Here is a 21,029-nt window from a genome sequence, read left to right as displayed (position 1 = left end):
GACCCAGAACTACAACGGAGCCCAGCAGTGATGTTTCACGACCCTCCACCTCCCTCACCCCAGCTACACCAGTCCCCAGCCCAGTTAACCCCGTCCCCAGCCCAGTTAACCCAGTCCCCAGCCCAGTTAACCAGGTCCTACTCCCAGTCCAGCCAGTTAACCCAGTCCCCAGCCCAGTTAACTAGGTCCTACTCCCAGTCCAGCCAGTTAACCCAGGCCCCAGCCCAGCTAACCCAGTCCCCAGCCCAGTTAACCCAGTCCCCAGCCCAGTTAACCAGGTCCTACTCCCAGTCTAGCCAGTTAACCCAGTCCCCATCCCAGTTAACCAGGTTCTACTCCCAGTCCAGCCAGTGCTCCCAGTCTTCAGTCTTTCCTAAGTCCCAGACACTGACAGAGGCCCACAACATCAATGCTGCTGTCCTCAGTTCTGGGGTGCTCTGTCTGCCTGGTGAGTAGAACAGCCCACATCTCTGGAAACACACAAGATGTTATATGTCATGTCCAACCAGGCTGGATCCAACCAGGGATTCTGTCTGATCTGATCTGAGACCAGTTTCTACCACAGTGATTCTGTCTTGATATGACTAGCTGGTAAAAATACGATCTGATCTGAGACCAGTTTCTACCACAGTGATTCTGTCTTGATGTGACTAGCTGTGTCACTGGTAAAAACACGATCTGAGACCAGTTTCTACCACGCGCTAGACGTCCTGTTTGTGTGTTTGTCTCAGGAACAAGAGATAGGGGGGGTCGAGCCCTGGTGACCGTGACCACGAGGAACACCGGCTGGTTGAACCCCAGCTGTGACTGTGGAGAACTGGTCAGAATCCTGGTCTACTACTACACAATGCTCAGGTACTGTTACACACACAGACAGATCTGATCAGACAGACAGACAGACAGACAGATCTGATCAGACAGACAGACCGGTAGGTTAGGGGTGTAGACTTCAACTCAGGCCCTCGTGTTTCACCGTCCTACTGGTTTTTACTTTCTCCCTGACACTATGGTTCTGATAGCTCCTGACACTACGGTTCTGATAGCTCCTGACACTACAGTTCTGATAGCTCCTGACACTATGGTTCTGATAGCTCCTGACACTATGGTTCTGATAGCTCCTGACACTACGGTTCTGATAGCTCCTGACACTATGGTTCTGATAGCTCCTGACACTACGGTTCTGATAGCTCCTGACACTACGGTTCTGACAGCTCCTGACACTACGGTTCTGATAGCTCCTGACACTACGGTTCTGACAGCTCCTGACACTATGGTTCTGATATCTCCTGACACTACGGTTCTGATAGCTCCTGACACTACGGTTCTGACAGCTCCTGACACTATGGTTCTGATATCTCCTGACACTATGGTTCTGATATCTCCTGACACTATGGTTCTGATATCTCCTGACACTACGGTTCTGACACTACGGTTCTGACAGCTCCTGACACTATGGTTCTGATATCTCCTGACACTATGGTTCTGATAGCTCCTGACACTACGGTTCTGACAGCTCCTGACACTACGGTTCTGATAGCTCCTGACACTATGGTTCTGATAGCTCCTGACACTATGGTTCTGATATCTCCTGACACTACGGTTCTGACACTACGGTTCTGATAGCTCCTGACACTATGGTTCTGATAGCTCCTGACACTATGGTTCTGATATCTCCTGACACTACGGTTCTGACACTACGGTTCTGATAGCTCCTGACACTACGGTTCTGACACTACGGTTCTGATAGCTCCTGACACTATGGTTCTGATATCTCCTGACACTATGGTTCTGATAGCTCCTGACACTACGGTTCTGATAGCTCCTGACACTACGGTTCTGATAGCTCCTGACACTACGGTTCTGACACTACGGTTCTGATAGCTCCTGACACTACGGTTCTGATAGCTCCTGACACTACGGTTCTGATAGCTTGAACAGTGCTGAAGAGCTTACTGTTGTGGCCTGAGTCTCTGTCTCTGATGTCATATCCTGTGTGTTACAGGAAGGAGGTGCGTTCCCTAGGGTTGACAGTCGTGGTAGACTCCCGGCGGTGCTCCCCTGTCCCCGCTCTGTTCAGCGCCTTCAACATACTTCAGGTAAGACACGGTCAAACAGGAAACCAGGGAACAGTGTTTACTGACACGGTCAAACAGGGAACCATGGAACAGTGTTTACAGACACGGTCAAACAGGAAACCACGGGACAGTGTTTACTGACACGGTCAAACAGGAAACCAGGGAACTGTGTTTACAGACACGGTCAAACAGGAAACCAGGGATACAGGAAACCAGGGAACAGTGTTTACTGACACGGTCAAACAGGAAACCAGGGAAACAGGAAACCAGGGAACAGTGTTTACAGACACTGGCAAACAGGAAACCAGGGAACAGTGTTTACTGACACGGTCAAACAGGAAACCAGGGGACAGTGTTTACTGACACGGTCAAACAGGAAACCAGGGAACAGTGTTTACTGACACGGTCAAACAGGAAACCAGGGAACTGTGTTTACTGACACGGTCAAACAGGAAACCAGTCTGTTAAATGACTCACTACTGGAAGTCTCTCTGGATCAGAGAGTCTGTTAAATGACTCCCTACTGTAAGTCTCTCTGGATCAGAGAGTCTGTTAAATGACTCTCTACTCTAAGTCTCTCTGGATCAGAGAGTCTGTTAAATGACTCTCTACTGTAAGTCTCTCTGGATAAGAGAGTCTATTAAATGACTCCCTACTGTAAGTCTCTCTGGATCAGAGAGTCTGTTAAATGACTCCCTACTGTAAGTCTCTCTGGATCAGAGAGTCTGTTAAATGACTCCCTACTGTAAGTCTCTCTGGATCAGAGAGTCTGTTAAATGACTCCCTACTGTAAGTCTCTCTGGATCAGAGAGTCTGTTAAATGACTCCCTACTGTAAGTCTCTCTGGATCAGAGAGTCTGTTAAATGACTCCCTACTGTAAGTCTCTCTGGATCAGAGAGTCTGTTAAATGACTCTCTACTGTAAGTCTCTCTGGATCAGAGAGTCTATTAAATGACTCCCTACTGTAAGTCTCTCTGGATCAGAGAGTCTGTTAAATGACTCCCTACTGTAAGTCTCTCTGGATCAGAGAGTCTGTTAAATGACTCTCTACTGTAAGTATCTCTGAATAAGAGAGTCTGTTAAATGACTCTCTACTGTAAATCTCTCTGGATAAGAGAGTCTGTTAAATGACTCTCTACTGTAAGTCTCTCTGGATCAGAGAGTCTGTTAAATGACTCTCTACTGTAAGTCTCTCTGGATCAGAGAGTCTGTTAAATGACTCTATACTGTAAATCTCTCTGGATAAGAGAGTCTGTTAAATGACTCTCTACTGTAAGTCTCTCTGGATCAGAGAGTCTGTTAAATGACTCTCTACTGTAAGTCTCTCTGGATCAGAGAGTCTGTTAAATGTAGAAACAGCTCCTTGTGGTCATGGAGTCTGTTTGTAATCAGGATGCCTTTGTCCTCCAAACGTTCCACTTGGTGGTTGTCTAGTGGCCACCCTGCAGCCTCCACTCCGTCTCCATTTCAGTAGGAATAGACTGTGAGAGGACTTCATTACTGCCATGCAGTTCTGTGTATAATCACTCTGCTCTGTTGTCTCTTGAAGCTACGGTGGTGTCAGACACCGGGACACAACAACACTGTTAGCTTCAGTCATTTTCTTTACAATGTCATTTAGAGAACCTCTGAGTGCTCCGTCTGTCTGATGTTGTGAAGGTTCTATAACTGAGTGCTCTGTCTGTATGATGTTGTGATGGTTCTAGAACATGGTGAGTGTTCTGTCTGTCTGATGTTGTGATGGTTCTAGAACATGGTGAGTGTTCTGTCTGTCTGATGTTGTGATGGTTCTAGAACATGGTGAGTGTTTTGTCTGTCTGATGTTGTGATGGTTCTAGAACATGGTGAGTGTTCTGTCTGTCTGATGTTGTGATGGTTCTAGAACATGGTGAGTGTTCTGTCTGTCTGATGTTGTGATGGTTCTAGAACATGGTGAGTGTTCTGTCTGCCTGATGTTGTGATGGTTCTAGAACATGGTGAGTGCTCCGTCTGTCTGTCTGATGTTGTGAGGGTTCTAGAACTCATGTGTCCTTCCCTCCATTCCAGGTCACTGCTAACAATGACAGTTGAGCAGGGTTATCACCCTCAGCCACAGAGGTCCATCCCTTAATGTAGCCCCTCACCAGACCTCCTGGTCCCACAGGGAATAGCCTCCACGGACCCCCCCCCTCCCCAACACACAATGTCTCCACATAGCATCATCTTATTACTAGGTCTAAGGGCCTGACACCTCGTCTGTGTCCCAAATGGCACCCTATTCCCTTCATAGTGCTCTACTTTAGACCAGTACTGGCCCTATCCTGGCCTGGCCACAGTCTCTGGCTTTGATACATTGTTCACTAATTGATTTGACCACAATGGCTGCTTTGATGGTCACTGTGGACAATTTGATTCCTGTTTTCTCCTGTTTGTTCGATGGTGGACATGATTTGGTCTCCTGTCAATTTGGATTTCTGTCTGTAGTAAAGCCCTTTTGTGGGGAAAACTCATTCTGATTGGCTGGGCCTGGCTCCCCCAGTGGGTGGACCTTGGCTCCCACAGTGAGTGGGCCCTGGCTGCCCTAGTGGGTGGACCCTGGCTCCCCAGTGAGTGGGCCCTGGCTCCCCAGTGAGTGGGCCCTGGCTCCCCAGTGGGTGGGCCCTGGCTCCCCAGTGGGTGGGCCCTGGCTCCCCAGTGAGTAGGCCATGGCTCCCCAGTGAGTGGGCCCTGGCTCCCCAGTGGGTGGGCCCTGGCTCCCCAGTGAGTAGGCCCTGGCTCCCCAGTGAGTGGGCCCTGGCTCCCCAGTGGGTGGGCCCTGGCTCCCCAGTGAGTGGACCTATGGCCTCTAAGGCCCTGCGCCCCTGCCCAGTCATGTGAAATCCATAGATTAGGGCCTAATGAATTCAATTCAATTGACTTCAAATGTTATATGTTATTACTTACTTACAAGCACTTAACCAACAATGCAATTTTAAGAAAATAAATAAGTGAATAAGTGTCAATGTGGAGGCTATATACAGGGGGTACCGGTACAGAGTCATTGTGGAGGCTATATACAGGGTATTACGGTACAGAGTCAATGTGGAGGCTATATACAGGGTATTGCGGTACAGAGTCAATGTGGAGGCTATATACAGAGTATTACGGTACAGAGTCAATGTGGAGGCTATATACAGGGTGTTACGGTACAGAGTCAATGTGGAGGCTATATACAGAGTATTACGGTACAGAGTCAATGTGGAGGCTATATACAGGGTGTTACGGTACAGAGTCAATGTGGAGGCTATATACAGGGGTACCGGTACAGAGTCAATGTGGAGGCTATATACAGGGGGTACCGGTACAGAGTTAATGTGGAGGCTATATACAGGGTATTACGGTACAGAGTCAATGTGGAGGCTATATACAGGGTGTTACGGTACAGAGTCAATGTGGAGACTATATACAGGGTGTTACGGTACAGAGTCAATGTGGAGACTATATACAGGGTGTTACGGTACAGAGTCAATGTGGAGGCTATATACAGGGTGTTACGGTACAGAGTCAATGTGGAGACTATATACAGGGTGTTACGGTACAGAGTCAATGTGGAGACTATATACAGGGGGTACCGGTACAGAGTCAATGTGGAGACTATATACAGGGTGTTACGGTACAGAGTCAATGTGGAGACTATATACAGGGTGTTACGGTACAGAGTCAATGTGGAGGCTATATACAGGGTGTTACGGTACAGAGTCAATGTGGAGGCTATATACAGGGGGTACCGGTACAGAGTCAATGTGGAGACTATATACAGGGGGTACCGGTACAGAGTCAATGTGGAGGCTATATACAGGGTATTACGGTACAGAGTCAATGTGGAGGCTATATACAGGGTGTTACGGTACAGAGTCAATGTGGAGGCTATATACAGGGTGTTATGGTACAGAGTCAATGTGGAGGCTATATACAGGGTATTACGGTACAGAGTCAATGTGGAGGCTATATACAGGGTATTACGGTACAGAGTCAATGTGGAGGCTATATACAGGGGGTACCGGTACAGAGTCAATGTGGAGGCTATATACAGGGTGTTACGGTACAGAGTCAATGTGGAGGCTATATACAGGGTATTACGGTACAGAGTCAATGTGGAGGCTATATACAGGGTATTACGGTACAGAGTCAATGTGGAGGCTATATACAGGGTATTACGGTACAGAGTCAATGTGGAGGCTATATACAGGGGGTACCGGTACAGAGTCAATGTGGAGGCTATATACAGGGGGTACCGGTACAGAGTCAATGTGGAGGCTATATACAGGGTGTTACGGTACAGAGTCAATGTGGAGGCTATATACAGGGGGTACCGGTACAGAGTCAATGTGGAGGCTATATACAGGGTATTACGGTACAGAGTCAATGTGGAGGCTATATACAGGGGGTACCGGTACAGAGTCAATGTGGAGGCTATATACAAATCAAATCAAATCAAATCAAATTTATTTATATAGCCCTTCGTACATCAGCTGATATCTCAAAGTGCTGTACAGAAACCCAGCCTAAAACCCCAAACAGCAAGCAATGCAGGTGGAGAAGCACGGTGGCTAGGAAAAACTCCCTAGAAAGGCCAATACCTAGGAAGAAACCTAGAGAGGAACCAGGCTATGTGGGGTGGCCAGTCCTCTTCTGGCTGTGCCGGGTGGAGATTATAACAGAACATGGTCAAGATGTTCAATGTTCATAAATGACCAGCATGGTCGAATAATAATAAGGCAGAACAGTTGAAACTAGAGCAGCAGCACAGTCAGGTGGAAGTTGAAACTGGAGCAGCAGCATGGCCAGGTAGACTGGGGACAGCAAGGAGTCATCATGTCAGGTAGTCCTGGGGCATGGTCCTAGGGCTCAGGTCAGTTGAAACTGGAACAGCAGCATGGCCAGGTGGACTGGGGACAGCAAGGAGTCATCATGTCAGGTAGTCCTGGGGCATGGTCCTAGGGCTCAGGTCCTCCGAGAGAGAGAAAGAAAGAGAGAAGGAGAGAATTAGAGAACGCACACTTAGATTCACACAGGACACCGAATAGGACAGGAGAAGTACTCCAGATATAACAAACTGACCCCAGCCCCCCGACACATAAACTACTGCAGCATAAATACAGGGTGTTACGGTACAGAGTCAATGTGGAGGCTATATACAGGGTATTACGGTACAGAGTCAATGTGGAGGCTATATACAGGGTATTACGGTACAGAGTCAATGTGGAGGCTATATACAGGGTGTTACGGTACAGAGTCAATGTGGAGGCTATATACAGGGTGTTACGGTACAGAGTCAATGTGGAGGCTATATACAGGGTGTTACGGTACAGAGTCAATGTGGAGGCTATATACAGGGTGTTACGGTACAGAGTCAATGTGGAGGCTATATACAGGGTATTACGGTACAGAGTCAATGTGGAGGCTATATACAGGGGGTTACGGTACAGAGTCAATGTGGAGGCTATATACAGGGTGTTACGGTACAGAGTCAATGTGGAGACTATATACAGGGGGGTACCGGTACAGAGTCAATGTGGAGGCTATATACAGGGTATTACGGTACAGAGTCAATGTGGAGGCTATATACAGGGGGTTCGGTACAGAGTCAATGTGGAGGCTATATACAGGGTATTACGGTACAGAGTCAATGTGGAGGTTATATACAGGGTATTACGGTACAGAGTCAATGTGGAGGCTATATACAGGGTATTACGGTACAGAGTCAATGTGGAGGCTATATACAGGGTATTACGGTACAGAGTCAATGTGGAGGCTATATACAGGGTATTACGGTACAGGTTAGACTTATTTCCTTATATGAACTGTAACTCAGTAAAAACTTGAAATTGTTGCATCTACAGTGCCTTGCGAAAGTATTCGGCCCCCTTGAACTTTGCGACCTTTTGCCACATTTCAGGCTTCAAACATAGACATAAAACTGTATTTTTTTGTGCACATTTGGCCCAGCGTTGGCCGTGTTTGGCCGGGGTAGGCTGCCATTGTAAGAATTTGTTCTTAACTGACTTGCCCAGTTAAATAAAGGTTAAATAAATCAATTCAATCTGACTCATATTTTACTGAGCCCCATGAGTCACATGAGAAAACACACACACACACAAACACACACACACACACACACACAGTTTTCTCCTGAAGAGCATTGTACATGTCTATACAGGGGACCAGACCTGCTACTGTAGTTCACTGTGTTGTCTGATTCTAAGTCAGTATTTATCATCCAGCAGAGCAACTAGTCAGGGTTTATACTGTTTTGTCTGATTCTAGGTCAGTCTTTATCACCCAGCAGAGCAACTAGTCAGGGTTTATACTGTTTTCTCTGATTCTAGGTCAGTCTTTATCACCCAGCAGAGCAACTAGTCAGGGTTTATACTGTTTTGTCTGATTCTAGGTCAGTCTTTATCACCCAGCAGAGCAACTAGTCAGGGTTTATACTGTTTTCTCTGATTCTAGGTCAGTCTTTATCACCCAGCAGAGCAACTAGTCAGGGTTTATACTGTTTTCTCTGATTCTAGGTCAGTCTTTGTTATTTATACTGTCTAAATCAGTGTTAGTTATGTTGACAGGTCGGTAATAGATAACAACAGTATCCAGATCAGTGTTAGTTATGTTGACAGGTCGGTAATAGATAACAACAGTATCCAGATCAGTGTTAGTTATGTTGACAGGTCGGTAATAGATAACAACAGTATCCAGATCAGTGTTAGTTATGTTGACAGGTCGGTAATAGATAACAACAGTATCCAGATCAGTGTTAGTTATGTTGACAGGTCGCTAATAGATAACAACAGTATCCAGATCAGTGTTAGTTATGTTGACAGGTCGGTAATAGATAACAACAGTATCCAGATCAGTGTTAGTTATGTTGACAGGTCGGTAGATCAGTGTTAGTTATGTTGACAGGTCGGTAGATCAGTGTTAGTTATGTTGACAGGTCGGTAATAGATAACAACAGTTTCCAGATCAGTGTTAGTTATGTTGACAGGTCGGTAGATCAGTGTTAGTTATGTTGACAGGTCGGTAGATCAGTGTTGTTATGTTGACTGGTTGGTAATAGATAACAACAGTATCCAGATCAGTGTTAGTTATGTTGACAGGTCGGTAATAGATAACAACAGTATCCAGATCAGTTTTAGTTATGTTGACAGGTCGGTAGATCAGTGTTAGTTATGTTGACAGGTCGGTAGATCAGTGTTAGTTATGTTGACAGGTCGGTAGATCAGTGTTAGTTATGTTGACAGGTCGGTAATAGATATCAACAGTATCCAGATTAGTGTTAGTTATGTTGACAGGTCGGTAATAGATAACAACAGTATCCAGATCAGTGTTAGTTATGTTGACAGGTCGGTAATAGATAACAACAGTATCCAGATCAGTGTTAGTTATGTTGACAGGTCGGTAATAGATAACAACAGTATCCAGATCAGTGTAAACGTGGCACACAGAACACCAGGTTGTTTGGGATATTTGACTCGATGCCATGAAGCCACTGTACAATTTGACAGTTGGCAAATGAGGTAGAAACAGTATTATGTTTCCTGTTGCACTGAAGTCACTGCACAGCCAGTTAATGTAGCAATCTGCATTAAGGGTGAGGAAGGAGTGGGTGGAGGGGGGTAATGTAACAATCTGCATTAAGGGGGAGAGGGTGGAGGGGGTTAATGGAGCAATCTGCATTAAGGGGGAGAGGAAGGAGGGGGTGGAGGGGGTTAATGTAGCAATCTGCATTAAGGGGGAGAGGGTGGAGGGGGTTAATGTAACAATCTGCATTAAGGGAGAGAGGGTGGAGGGGGTTAATGTAGCAATCTGCATTAAGGGGAGGAAGGAGTGGGTGGAGGGGGTTACTGTAGCAATCTGCATTAAGGGGGAGAGGAAGGAGGGGGTGAAGGGGGTGGAGGGGGTTAATGTAGCATTCTGCATTAAGGGGGAGAGGGTGGAGGGGGTGGAGGGGGTTAATGTAGCAATCTGCATTAAGGGGGAGAGGAAGGAGGGGGTGAAGGGGGTGGAGGGGGTTAATGTAGCATTCTGCATTAAGGGGGAGAGGGTGGAAGGGGTGGAGGGGGTTAATGTAGCAATCTGCATTAAGGGAGAGAGGAAGCAGGGGGTGGAGGGGGTTAATGTTAGTCTGGGTGTGTAGGAGTTTGATTCTGCTGAGGTGATGTTTGCTCAGAACAAACGGTTAGTTTATCAAGGTTACGGATTCGTGCGTGCCGTGAAGCAGGCTGACCTCAGCAAGGTGGATTACAAGTCAGTAATTCAGTCAGTAAATAAATAAATAAATAGTTGTCTGTTGTTTAGACAGCTTCACCTGTCAACTCCTACCCATGTTGTCTGTTGTTTAGACAGCTTCACCTGTCAACTCCTACCCATGTTGTCTGTTGTTTAGACAGCTTCACCTGTCAACACCTACCCATGTTGTCTGTTGTTGAGACAGCTTCACCTGTCAACTCCTACCCATGTTGTCTGTTGTTTAGACAGCTTCACCTGTCAAACTCCTACCCATGTTGTCTGTTGTTTAGACAGCTTCACCTGTCAACTCCTACCCATGTTGTCTGTTGTTTAGACAGCTTCACCTGTCAACTCCTACCCATGTTGTCTGTTGTTTAGACAGCTTCACCTGTCAACTCCTACCCATGTTGTCTGTTGTTTAGACAGCTTCACCTGTCAACTCCTACCCATGTTGTCTGTTGTTTAGACAGCTTCACCTGTCACTCCTACCCATGTTGTCTGTTGTTTAGACAGCTTCACCTGTCAACTCCTACCCATGTTGTCTGTTGTTTAGACAGCTTCACCTGTCAACTCCTACCCATGTTGTCTGTTGTTTAGACAGCCTTCACCTGTCAACTCCTACCCATGTTGTCTGTTGTTTAGACAGCTTCACCTGTCAACTCCTACCCATGTTGTCTGTTGTTTAGACAGCTTCACCTGTCAACTCCTACCCATGTTGTCTGTTGTTTAGACAGCTTCACCTGTCAACTCCTACCCATGTTGTCTGTTGTTTAGACAGCTTCACCTGTCAACTCCTACCCATGTTGTCTGTTGTTTAGACAGCTTCACCTGTCAACTCCTACCCATGTTGTCTGTTGTTTAGACAGCTTCACCTGTCAACTCCTACCCATGTTGTCTGTTGTTTAGACAGCTTCACCTGTCAACTCCTACCCATGTGTCTGTTGTTTAGCCTCACATGTCACTTCATTGTCTGTTGTTTAGACAGCTTCATCTGTCAACTCCTACCCATGTTGTCTGTTGTTTAGACAGCTTCATCTGTCAACTCCTACCCATGTTGTCTGTTGTTTAGACAGCTTCACCTGTCAACTCCTACCCATGTTGTCTGTTGTTTAGACAGCTTCACCTGTCAACTCCTACCCATGTTGTCTGTTGTTTAGACAGCTTCACCTGTCAACTCCTATCCATGTTGTCTGTTGTTTAGACAGCTTCACCTGTCAACTCCTACCCATGTTGTCTGTTGTTTAGACAGCTTCACCTGTCAACTCCTACCCATGTTGTCTGTTGTTGAGACAGCTTCACCTGTCAACTCCTACCCATGTTGTCTGTTGTTTAGACAGCTTCACCTGTCAACTCCTACCCATGTTGTCTGTTGTTTAGACAGCTTCATCTGTCACCACCTACCCATGTTGTCTGTTGTTTAGACAGCTTCACCTGTCAACTCCTACCCATGTTGTCTGTTGTTGAGACAGCTTCACCTGTCAACTCCTACCATGTTGTCTGTTGTTTAGACAGCTTCATCTGTCAACTCCTACCCATGTTGTCTGTTGTTGAGACAGCTTCATCTGTCAACTCCTACCATGTTGTCTGTTGTTTAGACAGCTTCACCTGTCAACACTTACCCATGTTGTCTGTTGTTTAGACAGCTTCACCTGTCAACACTTACCCATGTTGTCTGTTGTTTAGACAGCTTCACCTGTCAACACTTACCCATGTTGTCTGTTGTTTAGACAGCTTCACCTGTCAACACTTACCCATGTTGTCTGTTGTTTAGACAGCTTCACCTGTCAAATCCTACCCATGTTGTCTGTTGTTTAGACAGCTTCACCTGTCAACACTTACCCATGTTGTCTGTTGTTTAGACAGCTTCACCTGTCAACACTTACCCATGTTGTCTGTTGTTTAGACAGCTTCACCTGTCAACACTTACCCATGTTGTCTGTTGTTTAGACAGCTTCACCTGTCAACTCCTACCCATGTTGTCTGTTGTTTAGACAGCTTCACCTGTCAACACTTACCCATGTTGTCTGTTGTTTAGACAGCTTCACCTGTCAACTCCTACCCATGTTGTCTGTTGTTTAGACAGCTTCACCTGTCAACTCCTACCCATGTTGTCTGTTGTTGAGACAGCTTCACCTGTCAACTCCTACCCATGTTGTCTGTTGTTGAGACAGCTTCACCTGTCAACTCCTACCCATGTTGTCTGTTGTTTAGACAGCTTCACCTGTCAACTCCTACCCATGTTGTCTGTTGTTGAGACAGCTTCACCTGTCAACTCCTACCCATGTTGTCTGTTGTTGAGACAGCTTCACCTGTCAACTCCTACCCATGTTGTCTGTTGTTGAGACAGCTTCACCTGTCAACTCCTACCCATGTTGTCTGTTGTTTAGACAGCTTCATCTGCTTGTCTTTTGTTCTACTGATCTGTCTCTTGTTCTCTGTCTCTCTCTCTCCCTGACAGGATGCTTTGCCCGGCTGTATCTACACTGTCCTGCTACTGGCTGATAGAGACCTGGTTCTACGCCTGGAGAAACCCTCAGCCGTACAGGTAACACAGAGACCTGGTTCTACGCCTGGAGAAACCCTCAGCCGTACAGGTAACACAGAGACCTGGTTCTACGCCTGGAGAAACCCTCAGCCGTACAGGTAACACAGAGACCTGGTTCTACGCCTGGAGAAACCCTCAGCCGTACAGGTAACACAGAGACCTGGTTCTACGCCTGGAGAAACCCTCACCCGTACAGGTAACACAGAGACCTGGTTCTACACCTGGAGAAATCCTCAGCCGTACAGGTAACACAGAGACCTGGTTCTACACCTGGAGAAACCCTCAGCCGTACAGGTAACACAGAGACCTGGTTCTACGCCTGGAGAAACCCTCAGCCGTACAGGTAACACAGAGACCTGGTTCTACGCCTGGAGAAACCCTCAGCCGTACAGGTAACACAGAGACCTGGTTCTACGCCTGGAGAAACCCTCAGCCGTACAGGTAACACAGCGACCTGGTTCTACACCTGGAGAAATCCTCAGCCGTACAGGTAACACAGAGACCTGGTTCTACGCCTGGAGAAACCCTCAGCCGTACAGGTAACACAGAGACCTGGTTCTACGCCTGGAGAAACCCTCAGCCGTACAGGTAACACAGAGACCTGGTTCTACGCCTGGAGAAACCCTCAGCCGTACAGGTAACACAGAGACCTGGTTCTACGCCTGGAGAAACCCTCAGCCGTACAGGTAACACAGAGACCTGGTTCTACGCCTGGAGAAACCCTCAGCCGTACAGGTAACACAGAGACCTGGTTCTACGCCTGGAGAAATCCTCAGCCGTACAGGTAACACAGAGACCTGGTTCTACGCCTGGAGAAACCCTCAGCCGTACAGGTAACACAGAGACCTGGTTCTACGCCTGGAGAAATCCTCAGCCGTACAGGTAACACAGAGACCTGGTTCTACGCCTGGAGAAACCCTCAGCCGTACAGGTAACACAGAGACCTGGTTCTACGCCTGGAGAAATCCTCAGCCGTACAGGTAACACAGAGACCTGGTTCTACGCCTGGAGAAACCCTCAGCCGTACAGGTAACACAGAGACCTGGTTCTACACCTGGAGAAACCCTCAGCCGTACAGGTAACACAGAGACCTGGTTCTACACCTGGAGAATCCCTCACGTCCACAGTAATACTCTGTGTAGTAACAGTTATGGTTTCTCAAGGTGTCCCTCACAGTAATACTCTGTGTAGTAACAGCTATAGTTTCTCAAGGTGTCCTTCACAGTAATACTCTGTGTAGGAACATCTATGGTTTCTCAAGGCGTCCTTCACAGTAATACTCTGTGTAGTAACAGCTATGGTTTCTCAGGACGTCCCTCACAGTAATACTCTGTGTAGTAACAGCTATGGTTTCTCAAGACGTCCCTCACAGTAATACTCTGTGTGGTAACGGCTATGGTTTCTCAAGTTGTCCCTCACAGTAATACTGTGTGGTAACAGCTATGGTTTCTCAAGACGTCCCTCACAGTAATACTCTGTGTAGTAACAGCTATGGTTTCTCAAGACGTCCCTCACAGTAATACTCTGTGTGGTAACAGCTATGGTTTCTCAAGGCGTCCCTCACAGTAATACTCTGTGTGGTAACAGCTATGGTTTCTCAAGACGTCCCTCACAGTAATACTCTGTGTAGTAACAGCTATGGTTTCTCAAGACGTCCCTCACAGTAATACTCTGTGTAGTAACAGCTATGGTTTCTCAAGACGTCCCTCACAGTAATACTCTGTGTAGTAACAGCTATGGTTTCTCAAGACGTCCTTCACAGTAATACTCTGTGTAGTAACAGCTATGGTTTCTCAAGACGTCCCTCACAGTAATACTCTGTGTAGTAACAGCTATGGTTTCTCAAGACGTCCCTCACAGTAATAATCTGTGTAGTAACAGCTATGGTTTCTCAAGGCGTCCCTCACAGTAATACTCTGTGTGGTAACAGCTATGGTTTCTCAAGACATCCCTCACAGTAATACTCTGTGTAGTAACAGCTATGGTTTCTCAAGACGTCCCTCACAGTAATACTCTGTGTGGTAACAGCTATGATTTCTCAAGACGTCCCTCACAGTAATACTCTGTGTGGTAACAGCTATGGTTTCTCAAGACGTCCCTCACAGTAATACTCTGTGTAGTAACAGCTATGGTTTCTCAAGACGTCCCTCACAGTAATACTCTGTGTAGTAACAGCTATGGTTTCTCAAGACGTCCCTCACAGTAATACTCTGTGTAGTAACAGCTATGGTTTCTCAAGACGTCCCTCACAGTAATACTCTGTGTAGTAACAGCTATGGTTTCTCAAGACGTCCCTCACAGTAATACTCTGTGTAGTAACAGCTATGGTTTCTCAAGACGTCCCTCACAGTAATACTCTGTGTAGTAACAGCTATGGTTTCTCAAGACGTCCCTCACAGTAATACTCTGTGTAGTAACAGGTATGGTTTCTCAAGACGTCACATCGCTCAGAAGACTTTTTTTTGTGAAGTTCAGTTTTGTTTCCCTCCTCAAACCAAGCCATGTGTGAGGAATGTAGTATTTTAGAGAGCTGTGGTGTGTTGTGATTGGACGGGGACGAGGTGGCACCAGGATATGGCCCTGAAGGAGAGCTGTGTTGTGATTGGACGGGGACGAGGTGGCACCAGGATATGGCCCTGAAGGAGAGCTGTGTTGTGATTGGACGGGGACGAGGTGGCACCAGGATATGGCCCTGAAAGAGAGCTGTGGTGTGTGTGTGTTGTGATTGGACGAGGATATGACAAACACATCCCACCACCTCTTGTACTGAGCCGGAATTCAAATCAAACCAAATCAAATTGTATTTGTCACATGCGCTGAGTACAACAGGTGTAATAGACCTCACAGTGAAATGCTGAATACAACAGGTGTAGTAGACCTCACAGTGAAATGCTGAATACAACAGGTGTAGTAGACCTCACAGTGAAATGCTGAATACAACAGGTGTAATAGACCTCACAGTGAAATGATGAATACAACAGGTGTAATAGACCTCACAGTGAAATGCTGAATACAACAGGTGTAGTAGACCTCACAGTGAAATGCTGACTACAACAGGTGTAGTAGACCTCACAGTGAAATGCTGACTACAACAGGTGTAGTAGACCTCACAGTGAAATGCTGAATACAACAGGTGTAGTAGACCTTACAGTGAAATGATGAATACAACAGGTGTAGTAGACCTTACAGTGAAATGCTGAATACAACAGGTAGGGTAGACCTTACAGTGAAATGATGAATACAACAGGTGTAGTAGACCTTACAGTGAAATGCTGAATAAAACAGGTGTAGTAGACCTTACAGTCAAATGATGAATACAACAGGTGTAGTAGACCTTACAGTGAAATGCTGAATACAACAGGTGTAGTAGACCTCACAGTGAAATGCTGAATACAACAGGTGTAGTAGACCTTACAGTGAAATGCTGAATACAACAGGTGTAGTAGACCTCACAGTGAAATGCTGAGTACAACAGGTGTAGTAGACCTTACAGTGAAATGCTGAATACAACAGGTGTAGTAGACCTTGCAGTGAAATGCTGAATACAACAGGTGTAGTAGACCTCACAGTGAAATGCTGAATACAACAGGTGTAGTAGACCTTACAGTGAAATGCTGAATACAACAGGTGTAGTAGACCTTACAGTGAAATGCTGAATACAACAGGTGTAGTAGACCTTACAGTGAAATGCTGAATACAACAGGTGTAGTAGACCTCACAGTGAAATGCTGAATACAACAGGTGTAGTAGACCTTACAGTGAAATGCTGAATACAACAGGTGTAGTAGACCTCACAGTGAAATGATGAATACAACAGGTGTAGTAGACCTCACAGTGAAATGCTGAATACAACAGGTGTAGTAGACCTTACAGTGAAATGCTGAATACAACAGGTGTAGTAGACCTTACAGTGAAATGATGAATACAACAGGTGTAGTAGACCTCACAGTGAAATGCTGAATACAACAGGTGTAGTAGACCTCACAGTGAAATGCTGAATACAACAGGTGTAGTAGACCTTACAGTCAAATGCTGAATACAACAGGTGTAGTAGACCTCACAGTGAAATGCTGAATACAACAGGTGTAGTAGACCTCACAGTGAAATGCTGAATACAACGGGTGTAGTAGACCTCACAGTGAAATTATGAATACAACAGGTGTAGTAGACCTCACAGTGAAATGCTGAATACAACAGGTGTAGTAGACCTCACAGTGAAATGCTGAATACAACAGGTGTAGTAGACCTTACAGTGAAATGCTGAATACAACAGGTGTAGTAGACCTCACAGTGAAATGCTGAATACAACAGGTGTAGTAGACCTCACAGTGAAATGCTGAATACAACAGGTGTAGTAGACCTCACAGTGAAATGCTGAATACAACAGGTGTAGTAGACCTTACAGTGAAATGCTGAATACAACAGGTGTAGTAGACCTTACAGTGAAATGCTGAATACAACAGGTGTAGTAGACCTCACAGTGAAATGCTGAATACAACAGGATGTTGTAATATATTGAGTTGTTGTCTTGTTACAAACCTGCTGCTAGTGGTGTGGTGGTATTGTTGTCCTAAATATCTCCTCTCTCTCCCCTCCTTCTATCTCTCCCCTCTTTATCTCCCTCCCTCTGTCTTTCTCACACCTCTCTCTCTCTCTCCCCTCCTCCTATCTCTCTCTCTCTCCCTCCCTCTGTCTCTCTCACACCTCTCTCTCTCTCCCCTCCTCCTCCTATCTCTCCCCTCCTACTATCTGTCCCCTCTCTTTCTCTCTCTCTCTCTCTCTCTCTCTCTCTCTCTCTCTCTCTCTCTCTCTCTCTCCCTCTCTCTCTCTCTCTCTCTGTCTCTCTTTATCTCTGTATCTCTCTCTCTCTCACCCTCTCGCTCTCTCTCTCGCTCTCTCTTTCTCTCTCTCCCTCTCCCCCTCCTCCTATTTCTCCCCTCTCTATCCAGGTGGAGTTGTTGACCTCTCTGAAGTCTCTCTATAAGCATGTGGAGGTGTCTCAGCTGCCTACTGAGTTTGATGGATCCTTCCCCTTTTCACACAGCGCCTGGGTCTGCTTCAGAACGGTGAGATATGATGTTGATGGTGAAGCCTGGTGATGGTGAAGCCAGGTGATGGTGATGATGAAGATAGGTGATGATGAAGCTAGGTGATGCTAGGTGATGGTGATGGTGAAGCTAGGTGATGGTGAAGCTAGGTGATGGCGAAGCTAGGTGATGGTGAAGCTAGGTGATGGTGATGATGAAGATAGGTGATGATGAAGCTAGGTGATGGTGATGCTAGGTGATGGTGAAGCTAGGTGATGGTGATGATGAAGATCGGTGATGATGAAACTAGGTGATGGTGATGCTAGGTGATGGTGAAGCCAGGTGATGGTGAAGCTAGGTGATGGTGATGATGAAGATCGGTGATGATGAAGCTAGGTGATGGTGATGATGCAGATCGGTGATGATGAAGCTAGGTGATGGTGAAGCTAGGTGATGGTGAAGCCAGGTGATGGTGATGCTAGGTGATGGTGAAGCCAGGTGATGGTGATGATGAAGATAGGTGATGGGGAAGCTAGGTGATGGTGATGATGATGATAGTTGATGGTGATGCTAGGTGATGGTGAAGCTAGGTGATGGTGAAGCTAGGTGATGGTGAAGCTAGGTGATGATGATGATGAAAATAGTTGATGGTGATGCTAGGTGATGGTGAAGCTAGGTGATGATGATGATGAAGATAGGTGATGGTGATGCTAGGTGATGATGATGATGAAGATAGTTGATGGTGATGCTAGGTGATGGTGATGGTGAAGCTAGGTGATGGTGAAGCTAGGTGATGATGAAGATTAGGTGATGGTGATGCTAGGTGATGATGATGATGAAGATAGTTGATGGTGATGCTAGGTGATGGTGATGGTGAAGCTAGGTGATGGTGAAGCTAGGTGATGGAGATGATGAAAATAGGTGATGGTGATGGTGATGCTAGGTGATGGTGAAGCTAGGTGATGGTGAAGCTAGGTGATGGTGAAGCTAGGTGATGGTGATGATGAAGATAGGTGATGGTGAAGCTAGGTGATGATGAAATAGGTGATGTTGTAGCCAGGTGATGGAGATGGCTTGCTTGACCCTGCTATCTTCCTCAGCTCATTCTCTCTGTAGCCTGTGAAGCCAGGTGATGGTGAGACCAGGTGATGGTGAAGCCAGCTCATCCTCTCTGTAGCCAGTGAAGCCAGCTCATCCTCTCTGTAGCCTGGACTTCATACCTCCACATCTAACATGTATCACCCACGTGGGTGCTCCCTCTGGTGCTGCTCTTCAGCGCCAACAGCCCACCACACATCAGTAGTCACCCTCACTATGAGCTCTCTGACATTTACACAATGCAGTCAGGTCTCATTGATCAACAAGCAGCCGGTGCTGAGATACATCAAACGTTAGCCAGGTAGCTAGCTAGCCAAACCGGACAAGTCAACCTGCCGTCAGTGCTGAGATACATCAAACGTTAGCCAGGTAGCTAGCTAGCCATACCGGACAAGTCAACCTGCCGTCAGTGCTGAGATACATCAAACGTTAGCCAGGTAGCTAGCTAGCCAAACCGGACAAGTCAACCTGCCGTCAGTGCTGAGATACATCAAACGTTAGCCAGGTAGCTAGCTAGCCAAACCGAACAAGTCAACCTGCCGTCAGTGCTGAGATACATCAAACGTTAGCCAGGTAGCTAGCTAGCCAAACCGAACAAGTCAACCTGCCGTCAGTCCTGAAAAACAACAGGATATATCCAATCAAATCAATGACTTATCAAAAACAAAATCAATCAACACTAAACCAAAAAAACCAGAACCTTTTTAAATAAAATATGTCCAACTTTCCAGAACTCTCTGTTTAGGCTGCTTTACGGCGCCGTGGCAACCACGTGCTGCTGTGAGTGTCTTACCGGAGATGACTAAAGTTGTCTGTGCTTAGTTATCTGACTGTCTGTCTCTCGGTCTTTGTATAGTTGTCTTTCATGTGGTTGAACAGTGTGTCTGTGTGTCTCTGTTCTGACGGTGGTGTTTCAGAGACTGGAACAGCTAACCAGTCACTGTGAGGACGCTGTCAACCTTCTGCAGAGTACCATCACAGGTCTGGAGTCTACTGTCCTGCCAGCTACCGCTGAGGTAACTACCGTGTTAATATAGTCTGTAGTCTACTGTCCTGCCAGCTACTGCTGAGGTAACTACCATGTTAATATAGTCTTTAGTCTACTGTCCTGCCAGCTACCGCTGAGGTAACTACCATGTTAATATAGTCTGTAGTCTACTGTCCCGCCAGCTACCGCTGAGGTAACTACCATGTTAATATAGTCTGTAGTCAGTCTACTGTCCTGCCAGCTACTGCTGAGGTAACTACCGTGTTAATATAGTCTGTAGTCTGTCTACTTTCCTGCCAGCTACCGCTGAGGTAACTACCATGTTAATATAGTCTGTAGTCAGTCTACTGTCCTGCCAGCTACTGCTGAGGTAACTACCATGTTAATATAGTCTGTAGTCTACTGTCCCGCCAGCTACTGCTGAGGTAACTACCATGTTAATATAGTCTGTAGTCTGTTGTCCTGCCAGCTACTGCTGAGGTAACTACCATGTTAATATAGTCTGTAGTCAGTCTACTGTCCTGCCAGCTACTGCTGAGGTAACTACCAAGTTAATATAGTCTGTAGGCTACTGTCCTGCCAGCTACTGCTGAGGTAACTACCATGTTAATATAGTCTGTAGTCTACTGTCCTGCCAGCTACTGCTGAGGTAACTACCATGTTAATATAGTCTGTAGTCTACTGTCCTGCCAGCTACTGCTGAGGTAACTACCATGTTAATATAGTCTGTAGTCTACTGTCCCGCCAGCTACTGCTGAGGTAACTACCATGTTAATATAGTCTGTAGTCTACTGTCCTGCCAGCTACCGCTGAGGTAACTACCGTGTTAATATAGTCTGTAGTCTACTGTCCTGCCAGCTACCGCTGAGGTAACTACCATGTTAATATAGTCTGTAGTCTACTGTCCTGCCAGCTACTGCTGAGGTAACTACCATGTTAATATAGTCTGTAGTCTACTGTCCTGCCAGCTACTGCTGAGGTAACTACCATGTTAATATAGTCTGTAGTCTGTTGTCCTGCCAGCTACCGCTGAGGTAACTACCATGTT

General features: G+C 46.4%; 1 protein-coding gene across 7 annotated transcripts in view; it reads left to right on the top strand.

Moving 5' to 3' along the window:
• Positions 1 to 21,029, top strand: part of LOC116371842 (puratrophin-1) — a 144,744-nt gene that overhangs the window by 98 nt on the left and 123,617 nt on the right. For all 7 annotated transcript variants that reach the window (XR_004209041.1, XM_031820919.1, XM_031820918.1 and 4 more), the window contains exons 1-6: positions 1 to 448; positions 732 to 855; positions 2,003 to 2,096; positions 12,782 to 12,868; positions 17,818 to 17,934; positions 19,911 to 20,009. The exon at positions 1 to 448 is cut by the window's left edge. Coding sequence is in view for 6 of the 7 variants with exons in the window: in XM_031820919.1 (XP_031676779.1) it covers positions 1 to 448; positions 732 to 855; positions 2,003 to 2,096; positions 12,782 to 12,868; positions 17,818 to 17,934; positions 19,911 to 20,009 (969 nt within the window). In the remaining variant the exon portion in view is untranslated. The remainder of the gene's footprint in view (positions 449 to 731; positions 856 to 2,002; positions 2,097 to 12,781; positions 12,869 to 17,817; positions 17,935 to 19,910; positions 20,010 to 21,029) is intronic.

The sequence above is a fragment of the Oncorhynchus kisutch genome, unplaced genomic scaffold (assembly GCF_002021735.2).
Source record: "Oncorhynchus kisutch isolate 150728-3 unplaced genomic scaffold, Okis_V2 scaffold3736, whole genome shotgun sequence".
NCBI lineage: Eukaryota > Metazoa > Chordata > Actinopteri > Salmoniformes > Salmonidae > Oncorhynchus > Oncorhynchus kisutch.
The sequence above is the reverse complement of the archived record's forward strand: the minus strand, read 5'-3'. Positions and strand labels throughout refer to the sequence as shown.